Source organism: Stylophora pistillata, chromosome 11 (assembly GCF_964205215.1).
Source record: "Stylophora pistillata chromosome 11, jaStyPist1.2, whole genome shotgun sequence".
In the NCBI taxonomy this organism is placed as follows: domain Eukaryota; kingdom Metazoa; phylum Cnidaria; class Anthozoa; order Scleractinia; family Pocilloporidae; genus Stylophora; species Stylophora pistillata.
In genome coordinates, this window is record NC_142529.1 from 6034418 (window position 1) to 6051963 (window position 17546).

The 17546-nt window shown below is 38.3% G+C and overlaps 1 protein-coding gene across 1 annotated transcript in view; it reads left to right on the plus strand.

The window, feature by feature from the left end:
• Positions 1-17049, plus strand: part of LOC148719805 (tyrosine-protein phosphatase Lar-like) — a 22971-nt gene extending 5922 nt beyond the window's left edge. Inside the window, exons 2-9 of the mRNA XM_088737471.1 lie at positions 10629-10931; positions 11787-12083; positions 12279-12572; positions 13975-14283; positions 14659-14717; positions 15423-15612; positions 16188-16356; positions 16915-17049. Coding sequence (XP_088593597.1) covers positions 12074-12083; positions 12279-12572; positions 13975-14283; positions 14659-14717; positions 15423-15612; positions 16188-16294 — 969 coding nt within the window. The 5' untranslated portion in view covers positions 10629-10931; positions 11787-12073 and the 3' untranslated portion in view covers positions 16295-16356; positions 16915-17049. The remainder of the gene's footprint in view (positions 1-10628; positions 10932-11786; positions 12084-12278; positions 12573-13974; positions 14284-14658; positions 14718-15422; positions 15613-16187; positions 16357-16914) is intronic.
• The last annotated feature ends 497 nt before the right edge of the window (positions 17050-17546 follow it).

A 17546-nucleotide genomic window follows, 5' to 3' on the forward strand; every position in this document is an offset into this window, starting at 1 on the left:
AAAACCTTGAAATAAACTTTCATAAGTTTTCTCATCTTTCAGTCTATACTATATGCCCTCTAAATTTCATTGTCATCGCTCAAATATTCTATCAAATATTATATCAATCAATTCTCTGCATTCCTCCAAACAAAAAACACATTATGATCGAGACTGTACGCCAGCAGGATCCAATTCTTTAATTATGACTCGTACGGTCTCCTTCTGGACTGTAGTCAATTCTTAATCGTTGGTGCATTTGGCGATAACCAATACTGTTCCTGCATGGACAGATGCAACGGATTACTGGACAGAAGTTGACCTAGATGACATTGATGTGATTGATGGTGAATGCTGCGACTGAACAAGCCCCACAAATTGTTTGGAGGAATGCAGAGACCTGATTGATATAATTATGTAAGAGCAACAGTTGCAAGTGCCTTCAACTGCTCTAGAAGCCCGTAACCTTTTCGTGGATCTCGTTTATCTCATCGACAACAGTTGGTTCAGTTCTCGTATGATGTGCTTTTTGAAGGGGGAATGAATTACACCCGAAAACCTAGCCTCGTGTGTCCTTAATGCCACCCTCTCTTTGTGTGCGAGGCCTTTCTGGCAAAAGAGAACCGACAGTTCTGGTGACATATGTGTCAAAGTTACTGTGTTTAAATTTCTGTGCGAAATAGAGGATACTTTAAAAGCCTATGAGCATTGTGTAACTACTCGTGTTCACGAAGTAATTTGACCTTATTCGGCCCGAGCTTTTTTTTAATCTTTTCAGACCGCGGAGTGACGCGAATTCCGCCCCCTTCACCTCCATAACCTCCAGAATATTTGAGCAATGACAATGAAATTTAGAGGGCATATAGTATAGACTGGAAGATGAGCAAACTGATGAAAGTTTATTTCAAGGTTTTAGTGTAACACAACCGTGACAGTGTAAGTAATGCAATCATCAAAAAGTTATTACAAAATATAAATAAATAATACAAAATTTCCACGGGCTCGGACTTCGCAAAATCAAGGTTTACTATACTGATTCAAAGAGCTATGTGTCGTAGTATTGCAACGTACTGCTAAATGATCTTTTTACATGAATAAAACGAACTATCGACCTCAAAACATAGCTCCTCAACTGTGGCAGTCATTGTCGTCCACGGAAACAACATGCATGACAGCCGATTACGTGACCTGACAAGTTTCCATTTATCACGTGATAAATGATAAATTATCGCGCGATTAGAAATATTATCGCGCGATAATAATAAAAATTATCGCGCGATAATTTCCATTTATTGCGCGATAAAAAAAAAATGTGTCATGTCCCCTATGGGCCACCGTACTGGCACCCTGTGAAATTAACATTATTCAGGCGAGTACGAAATTGTGCCAAAGTGGTCGAGGATTTGGTTACAGCTGGTAACTGATTCCACATTTGGGCAATCATGTACAAATGGGAGTTGTGCATGACAAGGCTGTTATATTTATATGGAGGCTGTACAACATTTAAGCCACTGCCGAGGTGTAAAAAATTGGGAGATATAATTTGGGCCATCTAGTTTAAAACTTGCTCAGGGGGCAAAAGTCATAGAAAGCCGAATTACCTAGATTCAGTAATGTCTTGATCGCGTTATGATTGGTACGTTCGATCATAGTTAGTAGAGGTTCGATGTTCTTTTTCAAGGCTTTAGATATGCCCAGAAGTAGTGGGCAACAGTATTCTAAATGCGGTAACACGTAGACTATATAAAAAGAAATCACAACGTCTGAATGAACTAAGGGCTTAATCCTCAGTAGTGCGGCTACCCTAGCATACGCCTTTCTCAGCAAGATTGTTTCGTGAGGCTTGAAAGACAAATTCCGGTCCAATGTAACGCCAAGAGTCTTGAGAGGTGGTTCAATTTCGATGGACTTGTCACCAATAAAAAGACTGTGTGGGTGCTGAGATTTCCCCAATGTCATTGCCCAAGTTTTAGCAGTGTTTACTTGCAGGTAATTTGCGGTGAACCAGAGGGTAATCTCTCTATGTCTTGACTCAGTGTAGATCATTAAAGTGTGCAGAGGCTCTCATGAGCTATATACTGCGTTATGTGATTAGCGTAGAGACGTATACAGGGAAGACGATACAGCTGAGTAATTGACATCATTCACAAAGATATTAAAACAAGCGGACCTAGAAGGCTCCTTTGCGGCACTCCATAGAGAAGAGGCAACCAGTCTGACACCTTCCCGTCACATTTTACTCGTTTAAAGCGGCCCGATAGATATGACTGAGTAAGCTTTAGGGAAGAATTTTGAACCCCGTAAGCATTCAGTTTTTGCAAGTAATAATTTATGACAAATCGAGTCAAACGCTTTGGATAGGTCAACAGCGACCACCGCCACATCCTTTTTATTGTCAAGAGCCTGGCGCCAATCATCAGTTAGCTTTAATAAAGCGAAACAGCAAGAATACCCACACAGGAACCCCGACATATTGTCCGAAAAGACTGGTGTAAAAACGCTGCATAATTGATCAAATTTTAGTTTCTCAAACACCGTGGGTATAACTGACAAGACACTAATGGGGTGATAATTCCTCTTAGATGTTCCGTCGTCTTTTTATGAACTGGGGTGACGTTTCTAAGTTTCCATTGGCATGACCACTCGTCTATGCCAATACAATAATTAAAAAGTTTAGTCATTGGTCCGGCTATGACTGGAGCGGCAATTTTAAGCAGCTTGAGAGATGTTTCGTCAGGACCAGCTGACTTCCTAATGTTTAGATCAGTGAGAGTTTCAGAAAGCCAGGCCGCACTAACTGGATGAAAATAAAGTTTCGGTGCCTTCGTCTGAATATTAACATAAACTGGCGTGGCTGGAAAATTCATCCACGGACAAGGTTAAGACGGATTAATTAATTGTAGGAGATGTAAAATATTCATTAAGAGACGCACTTCATTGTGAAGTTTCTCTTATGATTGCTACCCTTGCTGCAATTAATATTCTGATCGGGTTTCTCGAAAGTACGTACGAAGAGAGCCTTTTCAAATAATCCTATGAAAATTAGATTTTTCGGCAGCTTTCGCACAAAGACAGTTTTTTTCTTCACCCTAGTATTATTTATCAATAACATTTTGAGGATTTGTATGAAGAAAGCAATTGCACTCGGAAACCCTAAAACATCCGTGATTAATAATGTTTAAAGAATCCTGACTACGTTTTAGTCGAGCGGTTTTATTTAGTCAATTATAATGATTTAGCTGGCTTGAGTTCCTTTGCCTTTTCTCTTTCTATGGGACTGAGAATTAATTCTGGCTGCCATTAGAGAACTACGATGGGCCCATCTAAAACAAAGTAGTTACATTTTAACTAAGACCAGGCTGAAATCAGCTGAAAAGTGCTCAAACATGAGCTACAGCGCAGGGCACTCTGGGAAGTATCAACAAATCTTTTTCTCCCGTCATCTTGTTACAGGAAGATAAAACTCGGCCCACGCAGAGTGAGATTGTCTTGCTAGAAGCGCGGACGATATTACTACAGACTATATAAAGATGAGCTTGAATAGTGAGGGATCAAAGATATCTTTTGTCTAATAAACGTTTTGTTACAAATGGCCGGTCAAGGAGAACAATCGTGATCGCATACCGTGACACATGAATCGATACATGGCGCAATTTAATCTCGAGCTTTGTTTCTGGGTAGCTTTTCTCGCTGTTCTTCTTCCTTTGGTTTCGGGTGAGCACTATTTCATTTGAAATCTATTAGAAATATCTTTTTCAGTTTGATGTTTACATTTAGGGTGCTTGGTTGGATATTTCTTACATCAATATTATATTATTATTATTTTTTTATATTATTATTATTATTATTATTATTATCATTATTATTATTATTACTATATTATACCTAGCTCAGTTTGGAAGCATGATGACATTTTCCAAATTTAAATAAGACTTTAAATCATTCAGCGAACAGTCAGACCGTTCTGAAACAATTGTGTAGCAATGAAGCTATGAGTTTGTTTCATCTTCCATCCCACTGTTGTTTTTCAGAACGTTGCATTCATAGGCGTACGGGCTGGGGGGGGGGGTATATGTACGTCTATGTTAGTGTATCATATGACGACTGTTTCGTAGAAATTTGGGCAACTTGCGAGAACTAGAATTTTTTGGGCAAATGGTTCACCGCCCCCCCTGGCAAAATATTTCCCCTACGCCTATGGTTGCAATAGTCAGTTTTTTAACACCCAAGAGATTATATTTGAGTTGTGTAAAATTTAATCCCTTCAAAAAAATCTTTTTTGGTGTTTTGTCTGAGCAATGCCTCTACTAATCTCTCAGGACTACATTTACTTCTCCTTCAAAGGCTATCACTGGAAATTATATTTCAACTTCTAATTAATACAGGGTCACATACTGGTTTTGTGCTAGTTTATTAACGAAAGAAACAATAAGTCTTACAATAGCATTTTAGCCATTACAGACATTTGCTTACAGAAGTCTCCATGGTTCATGGTTCAATCATTTGGCCTTCAATTTCTAAAGCTGAAAGTGGCCGCATGTTTATGAAGCAGCCGAGACTTAAAAGTAGTCATTGATACAGTATATTAAGAAAATAACTATGAAATAATTTCAAATTTTGCAAAATAGCATTGTAAAAACAATCTTTAGGAATTTGCAAGAGCAAAGTTTATCCGCTTTCAGCCAAGAGCATGGTATTTATTGGCTTCAAAGCTCCGAGAGCTTATAAAGCCATACTATGAAATACTTCTAACTAAAGGTATTTATTTGCTCCTCTTGTGTTTGTCTCCCCCTGAGACAAATATGTATTATGGTTGTAACATCTTCGTAGTCCTTGGCGTAAATTAAACAAAAATTATGTCCATGTGAACAGTTCTTGGAGTGTTCAGTGTCTCTATAAGTTCAATCTGTCGGGTGGTTGGCAAATCCTCTGCGGATAACGCCTTAGTAGACCCCCCTGGAAATCAGTACTTCCCGAGTCGATTGCTGCGTCCATCTCAACTGAAGCGGAAGTGGTGTTTTCCTCCTGATTAGCCTTTGTATCACTGAGCTGATCATTAGTAGGGTGCTGCTGCTTGACTTCAGTTGTGTTTCAGTGCAAAACTCTCGCGGGATTAACGCTATCAGACACAACCACCTGATTTCCTTTCTTCTCTTTCACTTTGTAGAGTTGAGGTTCAAATGTGGTGGACAGTTTGTTCTTCTTATCCTGTTTCATGAGTACAAGGTCACCTTGTTTCACCTCACTCATCTTAGCATTTTTTGAAGAATCTGCATACTGTTTGTTCTTGAATTTCATTAGTTGATATCTATCTCTAATTTCTTCATCGCCATTGGATGGCTGTGACAATTCAGGTAACTTTGTTCTTGGATGTCGGCCCATCAGAAGAAATGCTGGTGTCTGTCCAGTTGTCTGGTGAGGAGTTGTTCTGTAAACAGCCAAATACCGGACCAGTTCCCTTCTCCAGTCCTTTCCTTCTGCATGTGCCAATTGCAATCTTTTGAGTATGGATCTATTGTCTCTCTACCTCGCCATTTGCTTGAGCTCATCGAGCTGTTACACTTCGATGCTTTATACCATTCTCCTTCAGGAACGCTTCGAATTTCTGTGAGACAAGGTTTGGCCCATTGTCACTTACAAGCAGTTCAGGCAGTCCATGTCTGGCAAATATGGTTTCTAAACACTCTATGGTCTTCTCTGATGTAACTGTCCTTACAACAGCCACTTCGTAATATCTGCTGTAGTAGTCAACAACTACTAGTATGTGTTCACCTGTGGGTAACGGTCCCAGGTAATCAATTGCGACAGAACGCCAGGGTCCTGGAGGTAGTTCTGTACTTGCCACAGGCTCTGGAGGGTCAGGTCTGCCCACTAAGTGACATGCATCACAGGTCTTGAGAAAGTTTGACGAAGGAGTGACTGAAATAGGGAGAGAGTTCCAAATTTTAAGACCTTGATAGAGAATTGTAAACTGCTTGACATTTGTACGGCACAAATGCGTTCCATAATTACTGGCTGTTCTAGTAGCATAGTTGTGAATTTGGCTATTCCTTACAAAAAGATCGAGAAGCAATAGGGGCAATAAGTTATTTTTGAAATAAAACATACATTTAGCGATTTCAAACGTATTGACTTGGAAAATATCTAAAATTCCTAGTTTGGAGAATAAAGGAACAGAGTGGTCTCGATAGTCTGAGTTGGTGATAGCCCGCACAGCTCGCTTTTGCAAATAATAAATTCTATTTAAGTTAGATATACGTATGTGAACGACCAGACGGAGTTACAATAGACGATATAAGGATAAACTAAGGTGTCATACAAAGTGAGCTTGGTTGCAGAGGGTAGGGAAAAGCGAGACCTAAATACAATACCTATTGATTTAGCGATTTGTTTACATACATAGCTGATATGGTATTTCCAGGTGAGATGATTGTCAAAATAGACCCCAAGGAATTTAGTTACATTAGCTTGTGGTAGGGGTTTACCTCCAAAGGAGAGAGAAATGTTGGAGTTAAATTTCTTCTGTCTGGGTTTTAAAATTATATAGTTGGTTTTCTTTACATGAACTAAAAGCTTGTGACATTTTAGCCAAACGTCAATGTTTTGGAGTTCATCATTAAGTATAGTTTCTAAGCAATTTAGATTTGAGTGAGAATAAAAGATATTGGTGTCATCAGCGAAAAGTAGAGGGTCTGATAATTCAGAGGCATTAGGAAGGTCATTAATGTATAGAATAAACAATAGTGGGCCTAAAATCGAACCTTGAGGGACACCACACTTGATGGTTTGCATCGGAGAGCAAGCTTGATTGAACTGGAAAAATTGCTGGCGGAAAGAAAAGTAGCTTTTAAACCACTGGAGAGCCACGTCACGTTTAAATCACTGCAGAGCCACATCAACCATAGTGCTCCAATTTGGCAAACAAAATTTGGTGGTCAAGAGTGTCGAATGCTTTGGAAAGATCTAGGAAAACACCAACCGTTATTTGGTGTTGGTCGATTGCAGATGCAATTTTGTTTGCCAAATGAATTAGCGCGTGCGATGTTGAGTGATTTTTCCAAAATCCGAACTGATAGCGGTAAAGTATATCGTGTTTTTCGGCAAATTCTACTAAGCGATTGTATGACTTTTTCGAAAAATTTGGAAAAATTAGACAACAAAGAGATGGGTCTGTAGTTTACAAAAAAGCTAGGATCCTCTGCCTTGAAGATGGGAATGATTTTAGCGATTTTAAGTTTGTCCGGAAAAATGCCTTTTAGTAAAGATATATTGATGATATCTGCCAAAGGAGCAGAAATAAGGTGAAATGAATATTTAATGACATGCATTGGAATACTGTCAGAGCCAGGAGCTTTCTTTGAAGCGAACCTGCTACAAATACTCTCCAGTTCACTAGTTGTGGTGGGTTTTGAGTTAATAGAGGGATGTTTGTTGTAACTGAGATAAGAACGAAAAGAAGGATTCACACTGGGTATAGATCTAGCTAGGTTGGGACCAATGTTTGTAAAGTATTTGCAGAATCTGTCAGCGATCTCCATTAGATCCGTTAATGTTCTGCCTTGAGATTTAAATGATGTGGGAAGAGATGACATACTTTTACGCTTGTTGATAACCTCGTTTAACAATTTCCAAGTTGTTTTTGAGGTCATTTCTGGCATTCTCAAATTTGGAGTCATAGTATTTTATTTGTGGCAATGCGAATGAGACGGGTGAGTTTGTTTTTGTATGCTTTATACTTCGTTTCAGAAGATGTGGAGGGCGATATGACGAGCTTTTTGTAGAGTCTGTTCTTCTTGTTAACTGATTCCAGAAGTCCAGGGCTAAGCCATGGGGAAAAGAACGTGTTCACCTGTTTACCTTTGAAAACCTTTAAGGGAAAGCAGGCATTGTAGACGCTGGAGTATTCTTCAATAAAATCATTATAGGCGTCATTGGGATCTTCCATGTTGCGAAATGAGGACCATTTTACGTTTGAAAAGTTCTCGTTGAATTTTTGCAAATTATCGTTATTGAATGTGCGCATCATAATTTTCCTTGCTGTGCTGTCCGTTGGGATTGCGTCGTTAATATATGCAAAAACAGGTAAGTGGTCAGATAAATCATTTATTATAATGCCACTAAAAACATTATGTGTAAGGTTGTTGGTGAATATGTTGTCAATTAGTGTCGCAGAGTTTGAGGTGAGGCGCGTTGGATTGGAGATGACAGGAAGAAAGGCGTGTGAAAATAAGCTGTCAATAAATTCCTGTGTTGAAGCATGATGATTGTATTGAAGTGGGCCTACATTAAAGTCTCCCATCACATAACAATGTTTATTGTCTTTAGAAATTAGTGAGAGAATATTGCTGAATTTGTCGATAAACATAGCAGTGTTTTGATTTGGTGGTCTGTACACGCAACCGACAATGTTTTTACCGTGGGGAACGATAATTTCTAAGAACATTGATTCAATTACATCTGGATCTGAAAATTTGCATTCTTAGAGAAGTTTGAATTCAAGGCCGTTTAGTAAATAAATTCCAACGCCACCGCGTGTTTTCGATTACGATGGTTGGAGACAAAATTGTATCCTGTTATGTTTACAAGCTCTGCAGTGCAATCAGTTAGCCAAGTTTCTGACACACCAATCACAGAGAACGGCGTACCAAGGTTTCTCAGCAATAAATTAAGTTGATCGAAATTTCTCATTAAGCTTCGAGTGTTTAAATGTAAAATAGAAAAGTTTGTTTTGTCGCCAAAAGAAGCTACTCGATTGTTCAGATCTTCCTCAACCATGTAGCCACTATTGGGCAGGCGAGTGTTAAAGTTAGAGTCAGGATTCAGAGAACTAGAAAGCGGATAAAATAATTCGGGCCTTTCGACAGGATTAAATAATAACGTTTCAAGACGGTGGGCATCGTAACTCAGGGGACCATGAGGAAGTTCATAGATCGCTAAATTAAAGTAACTATCATCCAAGTGATTAAAAGGGAGGAGAGATTGAAGGGGTGTCTCGTCAGCCATCATAGAAGTAGCAAATTAAATTAAAAATAAGCCTACTCAAGGTTCAGATTTCAGATTACTTAGCTTAAAGGAAGGTTCTCTTGCCGAGCAAATCTTTCAAGGTCGTCAAGGGTTTTGAGCTTGATAGGGCGAGAGTCTTCGGTTTGCCGTGAATAGATGGTGAAGTTCTTGCACCAACAAAACCTGAAGCCATTACGAGTTTGAAATTTTTTCGTATCGGCGAGGAGCTGTTGTACTTGCGGAGTTAGATGATCAAAAAGCTTTACGTTCTCTAGTGTGCAATCGGCAGGTAAGCCAATCGAAGAAGCTGTAACCTTGCATGCATCTTTCCGTACATTCATGCAGTCCTTCTTGTGAACTTGCAAACGACTGGACTCGGTCCAGGAGTGGCGTTTCTGGTGGGAATACGATGAGCGATATCGATATCCTGAATCAAAATTTCAACTCCTGCAGCTTGAAAGAGGCTAAGACATAATGTAGTTGTGTCGAGTCTGACTCACTCGCTCTTATTTCAGGGAGACTGACGATCTTAACGTTGTACTGATAGCTGTAGCGTTGGATAAGCTCGATGGATTTCCCAATTTCTTCCACTCGTTTAGATAGGACATTCAGGCGTGACCAGAGTTGTTGTAAACTTTTGTCTGCCTCCAGGCGAAGGTCATCGTAAGACTTGCCATAAAATTGTAGGGTGTTCAGTGTCTCGTCCTGAGATATCGCCGGTCGACTCGCTTCGCTGCCATTGCTAGAGACATTAGCATCGTTGATACTTGGTTTAAGCGAGTTTTGAAAGTCTTCAAAAGTTTTCTTTACGGAAGCAATTTCGGATTTGAGGCTCTCATTTTCTTTTTTAAGCAAATTAACAGACGGATTAGGCATAAGTCCTTAAACGCCGACAAAGGCAGCACAGAGCTTAAACAAGATCTATGGTTTCCTAACCATTACAAGTACTCAAATGTAATTGGTCCATCAGTTGCTTTATTTTATATTCACCAGTTATTCCGAAAGGTTTAACGGGACTATGTAATCGAATAGTTGGCTGTGATCAGGCACCTGAAATCTGACAGTTAAAGCAGTCATTCATACTGTACTAAGTGCACTCAGCTTAATCCACGAATCGTAGTATTGATTACAGTAGCCATAGCAACAGCATAACCCTACATAGTAGGGGATTTCCAAAATGGAGGAAGTTTTTGCTCTACACAATGTCCTTACTGAAGATAATTTCAAATAAATGTATTTTTTTTGCGGAAGTTGTAGTGGTTATTAATTGGCAACAGGACTCTGTGTCATCGAATTGGGTCTGTTATCATACTCGTGACCACTTGCATGATTTTAGACCGAAATGGACTCCACTTGTATTACCATTGTTAATTGTGCTTCCAGGCGTTGTTCAACATGAGGTTCTGCAAAACCCAATGTGTTGACAGAGGATTGTTAGCAAATATTGAACAAAATTCCAGAGATGGCTGTAAAATGCTATAGCATTGCGCACTATGGAACTTAGGAAGTTGCCATATCAACAAAGCCCATAGGCTCATATCATGAATCGTATCTTCACACTCATCATACTAAGAATATCAGTCTAGTGTTTAAATACAATCAGCGCTTCTGGTGAAGCATACGTGGTCTCTTCTTGTTTCTTTCAGTTCCATCAAAACCCCCTACCAGCTTCACGTTGACTGCAAGTTCTTCTACCAGCATTACAGCCTCCTGGCAGTTACCACAAGCAATTGGAAGACATGGAAGAATCGAAGGGTTTAAATCATTCCACACAAAGAAAGGGACTGGCGGTGCAGCAAAAATCTCTATTATAAAAAATAGAACAGAATTTAGTAGAGATGTGTCTGGGCTTGAAAGGTGCACTAAGTATGAATTTCAAGTGTTAGTCTTCACTTCTTTTGGTGATGGACCAAACAGTACAGTCAAGGCAGAATAAACAATGGAAGATGGTATGTGACAGATCAAGGATAATGACGATTTGTTAACCATATTTTTTTAATTGTTGAATGTACATCGTTGATGTCCTGATAAACACACTGATTGTAGGTAACCAAATACAGGATGAGAATAGTAAACAAATAGATACTTGGGCATTAATTGATTTCTTTATTAAAAGTTTGGAAACATAACGGCAAATTTGCTCTTGTGACAATTACATTTCCTAGATTTTCAATTTTTTTTTTCAGTCAGTCAAATCATGCATTGTGGTATTTTTATGTCTTGCTGATATATTTTAGCAAAAGGGCCTAGCTTTTGCAGTACTTCGTTGCTAAAATAACTGCACATTCATAATATAATTCTATTAATTATAATAACTAAGATACCAATCGAATCGACCCCTAACATGCAATATACCACGAGTGGGAGAGGCTATTTTATACTCAAATTCTCTTCAAAGAAAATGGGATTATCCTGCATTTATGAGCTGCTCATTTCACGTAAAAGATGTCAATTAAAAGAAAGGTTCTAAATTATGCATGGTTATAGAAAAAGGAACGTCCATGTCTATGAGAAACGATGTCAGATTACTATAACTTTGGTCCCACCACCTGGGAAGAGAGGAAGAAATTACCTGTAACAGCGTCATTGGTAAATTGATGAAACACTATGTAAATGTACCAAATTAGGCATGCATGATATTTAATTACATTTACAAATTATACATCGAAAAGGAATACCTTGATATCGTTCTGGAAGACGAGTCATCAGTTGAAGCTGCGGGTTAACTGCACCATTTAAAATGTCCAGGTATCAGGGGAGGTAATACTCGGTCTGCAACACTAATCATAACTGCTCAATTGCAGCTCCTTCACAACCACCGTCTCACTTGATTGTCACTGTGAACTCTTCAACCAGTGTCACAGCTTCATGGCAGCTACCACCAAAAGAATCCAGACTTTGAATCATTATAGGATTTAAACTATTCTATAAAAAGAAAGACTCGGGCTCAGCAACTTTCTTGACTATTAACAATGGAAAAGCATCAACGAGAACTCCCAAGCTTTATAAATTTAGTGCATATGAATTTCAAGTGCTCGCCTTCACTTCTGCTGGTGATGGACCAAAGGGTACTGCTGTGTTTAGGACAACAATGGAAGATGGTGAGAATCAGAAGTGCTTTAACCAACATTTCAATAAACTGTACCATCATAGTTATTGAGATAAAGGTAATGTTACTGATTGATTAAGGATGATAGCTCTCAAATGTGGACTCCAGGCTCAAATGGTTCACCTTGCCTCTTCCATTAGCTATTAACACTCCATTATTAATAATCACATTACTTTTATTCTTCCAGCTCCTAGTGCACCTACGTCTTTGTCTTTTGATGATGTGCCACCCAGCAAATTGCTTGGTCCAAGGGTAACTTTGTCCTGGAGTAAGCCTACAGAACCAAATGGAGTTATCAGAAGTTACACTTTATTTTACAGTTACGGTGGAGGTGCCCCAAGAAAGATTTCCGGAATAGACAAAAATGCATTAAGTCAAACAATTGATGTGTTAGGTGGAGTGTCTTATCAGGTTCATGTCAGAGCTGTGACTATTATACCTGGACCAAATGAGACGATAACTGTAGCTACCAAGGAATATGGTAAACTTTACTTTCAAAATAAACACAACGCTAAGGGAAAAAATCAGTGATAGGCTAAATTGTTTTTGCGTTTTATCTTGATTAAGGCTAATACCTTCAGCACAAATATACAGTCTATAGATGATTCACCTACACCACTTTACATATATTAAATGATAAAACGAATCAATGATTAGAGAATTATTTGAAAAAAGTAAATAAATGAAGGAATAGGTAACTGCTATTTGTTACCAATCGACCTAGAAAATGTCTTGGTGTTACTGACACTCCGTCACAGTTTGAATGCGTTCCTTTAATCCCAATGATTCACTTGTACATAACACAGAAAAATACAGAACTAACAATTCGAACTTAAACCCAAGGAAACTAAAATACAACGAGATGAAAAGGAAAAAACACAGGAAAATACAAACGAAGGCGTAACGACTTACAAGATCTGTACGGCACTCCGGAATAACAACGACTGAGTGAAATTTACAAACTAAGACGTTATATAACGGATAAAGGCTAAAACAATAGACTAAACAAGGTTACACAATATTCAAAGGCGATTGCATAAAACAACGCTGACAAACTTAATTTACATTTGACAGCACGAAAAAATACAAACTAATAACTACAGAACTGAACTATCGAGGCGAGAACTATTTACACTTATTACATATAACAAACACGAACGACAGAACCGATAAAAAATAACTCTCGTGGCTACACTTGGTTTTTGTTTGCTTAAACACAAAGGCGCGCTATGAAAGGAGGCTTTGGTCCCACTGGACGACACCTTCGTGTGATGTAGAACTCTTAGAGTAAAGTCAGCTTGAGCTACAGCTACTCCAAAGCAGTGAACAGCGGGCGCATTCCTTAAAACTGTTTTAGGTCTTCATTACAATACAAGGATTTTTTAGATTTGTATTTCTTTTCTCCAATGGAAACTGTCTTTATTCGTGGCGGTAATTTTGAGATCGAAGTAGGTGGTTCGCATGTTACCTCATGCCACCATGCTGGTGGAAGTAAACAATAGATATCTCATTAGCTCCTTTTGTTACTCTACCAGCATTTGAATTTGACTCGCACACGTCAACCGTGAGTGACAAACGAGCCTAGGTCTTCCCAGGGAAGCCTTTCTTATATAGCGCGCCTTCGTGTTTAAGAATTTTGGTGATGCTAAGTGTTCAGCTTATCATTAATTACATTGTAAATATCTTAAATGTTAGACTTTTCCAGGTACATTTTTACGTGACAAAGGTTCAACTGTAATTTTCCTTATCGAAAATTCTGAGTATTTCTCCCCCAATTGTGGAACAAATATTTCCACTTTGTGAATAGAATACCAAAACATATTTTTCTAAAAAGTAGCAATCCCTTCTTCTAATAAGTGTGAGGTTTTTACTCTGCTCATCAGCACCCAGTGTTGGTCCAGGACCTGCCTCATCCTCTCAAGTGGACAAGACGACGTTTAATATTTCATGGGAACCTTTACCAAGAGAAAAGAGTTATGAAAAAGTTACTTTGCATGAAGTCAAGGCCATCTTCTTGGAGAAGGGAAATTTGGGCAAAAAATTTGTCATTAACAGCCCCTCTGTCAATACCTCAGAGACATTTGTTGTCCTGTCTGACCTAGAGCTTTGTTCCAAATATAATGTCTCTGTTCGAGCTTATACTGCAGCAGGGCCTGGATCATATGGTGAACCTATGGAACTGGAAACATCAAGTGAGTGAGATGAGATCAGTGGCGGATCGAGACGTTGAGTTAAGGGGAGGCCGGGTTTTTTTGTATGTACACCTCCCGGCTTTTCTTCCTTCTGCGTTTATTTTTTTTACCCCAAGTAAGGAGGGGGGATGGGCGGGCACCCTGGGCCCCTCCTCTAGATCCGCCACTGGAGATTATTTTGAAAATTAACTTGGTTTGTGAAATGATCGGTGAAAAAAGATATTTTATAATTACTGGCACTTTTGAAAAAAGCTCAACTTGTAACGCTCATCATATAACTTAACTATTTGCTTAATGGCATTTTGACTCGGTAAGTTTTCAATGTACTGTAGACTTTTTGTAATTTTTTTTTTATTTTCTAACATAACACTGAAGGACGTGAAGCACCAAGGGGATTTAGAGCGACAGACATTGGAACAACTCAGGTTACACTGGTGGGGAAACAATATGATAAAAAGGAAAAAATTATATATACTTTGAGTTAGTTTAAAATTACCGTATTTGTTCTTTTTGAGAGAAATTCATACACATGTAATTATGAGTAGTATGTATACCATACATAGCGAGACATGTTTTGAGACTTAATGTTTGCGAGATGCTATTTGTATATTACTATTGTTAATACTTATAATTGTGTAATGCAGCTACCGAAAAGAGGTCCTTAAAGTTTTTTCAACAGCAGGATTGTGTCTCAATTGAAATCTGTTTTTCAAAAGAAAAACAACTCTTACCTTCGCTAGATTTCAAAGAAGATTATCCCTTGTGAATGATTTGATTCCTTGTCAGAGCAATTCTACCTTAGTTACAACTTCACATGGATACAACAGGGAAGTCTTTCTTATATTTTTATCAATAGGAGTTTGCCTCGACTTAAATTTATTTCACAAACTGAGTTTGACGGGTCGAATTTCACCTGGAAACTATTGACTTTCGTTAAATCCTATCCTAAGCTCATTATTCAAATTTCAGAAATTGTACCCCCCCAAAAAGTCAAGAATACAAAGCGAATTTGTTTCATCTGAAAGTTAAAAAACCTTGTGTAATTTTGTCTAAGCTTACTCCCCTAGCTAGACTTTAATTAGGGAAACGTTAATTTTAAGGTAAGTTTAGAACTGAGTCTGTTTTACTAAATCGTGTAGGTGAAGTACACTGGAACAAAGTCCTACAATAAAACGTTCAGCGATAGTGATACTTTAAAACAAATAGAGGCAACAACGCAGACGGTAAAAGAGTTGATTCCAGGCACCACATATGTATTTAGAGTTTATGGCTCCTCTGATTGTGGCGATAGCATTACCAATATCGTCTCAGTGATGACAGATATGATAGGTGAGTTTTCTTTAAGGCTGACTAGTCATTGTGGTAGGTATTCTATGAAATTGCTACCTTTCAATTTTAGTGAAGCTTATGATATCATACAGCTCTATTATCTCATTTAACAATAACTATTTTAATTTCCTCAAATTTGATTGGTGCATTAGCTGCTTTATTTTTCAGTAACTATTCTGTGGAGTTGTGATCGGAAAGTATATTTGGACATTTGGCTGTGATGAGACACTTGCAATCGGACAGTTAAAGCAACCAATCATACTAAGTCCCAGAATTGATTACAAAAACCATAGCAACATCCACTACCCCTCAAAACTGGGGAATTTCCTTGATGGAGAATTTTTTACTTTACATATTGTCTTTACCGGAGATAATTTATCAAATACCGGTAGGTGTATTAGTCTTTTGTATCGGAAAATGTATTGTTATGGTTAATTGGTATCTGGACTTCGTTTCGTCCAATGCGATCTGTTATTACACGCGTGATTACAAAATCGGACGACCACGAAAGAAGCCTTTTCTGTGCTAAAGTGATGTGATACAAAGGTTTTTTTTTTTTTTTTTTTTTTTACCAGCTCCCGAACACCCAGTTCCACATAATATAAGCGACGTCGAGGTTTCCGAGACAGCAGTTGATATTTATCTGTGGCCTGTAGAACAAAAATTTGGTCCAATAAAGTAATTATTAATATCATTGTGATTTACCAAGGAACAAATGGTTGAATGGTCCTTCCTTAATAGGAGGTAAGATTGACAGCCACAGCTCGAGAAATTAGGTCACGCTCCTTCCACAAAGGCTGGACTTGTGCGTGTGGCGGAAATTAAACTAAAGAGGCGTTAAATATGTAAAATTGATCTGAATCTTGAAATATGTAAAATTGATCTGAATCTTAGCAAGTAACGTCAAATTTTTTCGCTAGCTGGTGAACATTTCAAGACCATACCGAATTATTCAAGAAATGACGATCTGAATCGTGCTTTTTGACAGACCAGAAAAGGCTTACTGTCTACGCCATACAACCAATCGTACAAATCATACAAAAGTCTCTCGTTGTTAATTTAATTTTATGGTAATTAAGTGGGCTGAAACAACTCTTAGTAAACGCTGTTTACTTGTAGCAAGCTTATGGTATGTTGTTGAAAGTGGGTTGAATTCGGGCTGGAGGGTTATAGTCCGTCGTATGCACCCAATTACTGATGCCAAGATCAAAATATACTTAAATGCTACATGTATATTACTGTATTAATGACCTTCTTGGAGATGTCAGTCTTTAGTCAAGCATTTTGTTTTTTACCTTTCAGTTCTTATCAAGTTATTGTTTTGAAAGTCGCTGATGGTGTTGAAGAGCTACCACACAATTATGATTTAAAACTGTTAGCTGCAAGTGATGCTCAGAAAGAGAGCGTGAATTTTTACATCGCTGCTGAGATACAAAATATCGACAAACCTCGGAAATTTACTGTTGGGGATGGTAAAATAACTGAAGAATATGTGAATGAAGAACTTCAAAAAGGAGAAAACTACATAGTGTATGAGAGAGCTCTAACTAAAACCCAGAAGGCATGTAAATTTATTATTTCTAACATTTTCCTCTCATTACAACTAGAATCATCTGACCATGAGTGTGGTGAAACGGTCTGTCTTTTCTTTTCGAAAAAGACATGTAATGTAACCTGAATCTAGAATTGTTTTACTGCGGAGGAGGTGTATCCTAAACTCACTAGAGCACTGACGTGCTTCCATTAGTTGCTTAATTGGTTTTACTGACCTCTTTCAGAGTCGATGTTTAAGAGTAGTTTGCAGTACTACTGTTTTTATTTGGTACAGCAGTGTATGAGCAAATACACCCCAGGGAATCTAAAAACAGTACAACTTTGGAATTGCTTTCTTCTTGTTTCTGTTGCCTCTTTAATTTTGAAGCACGTGCATTTTT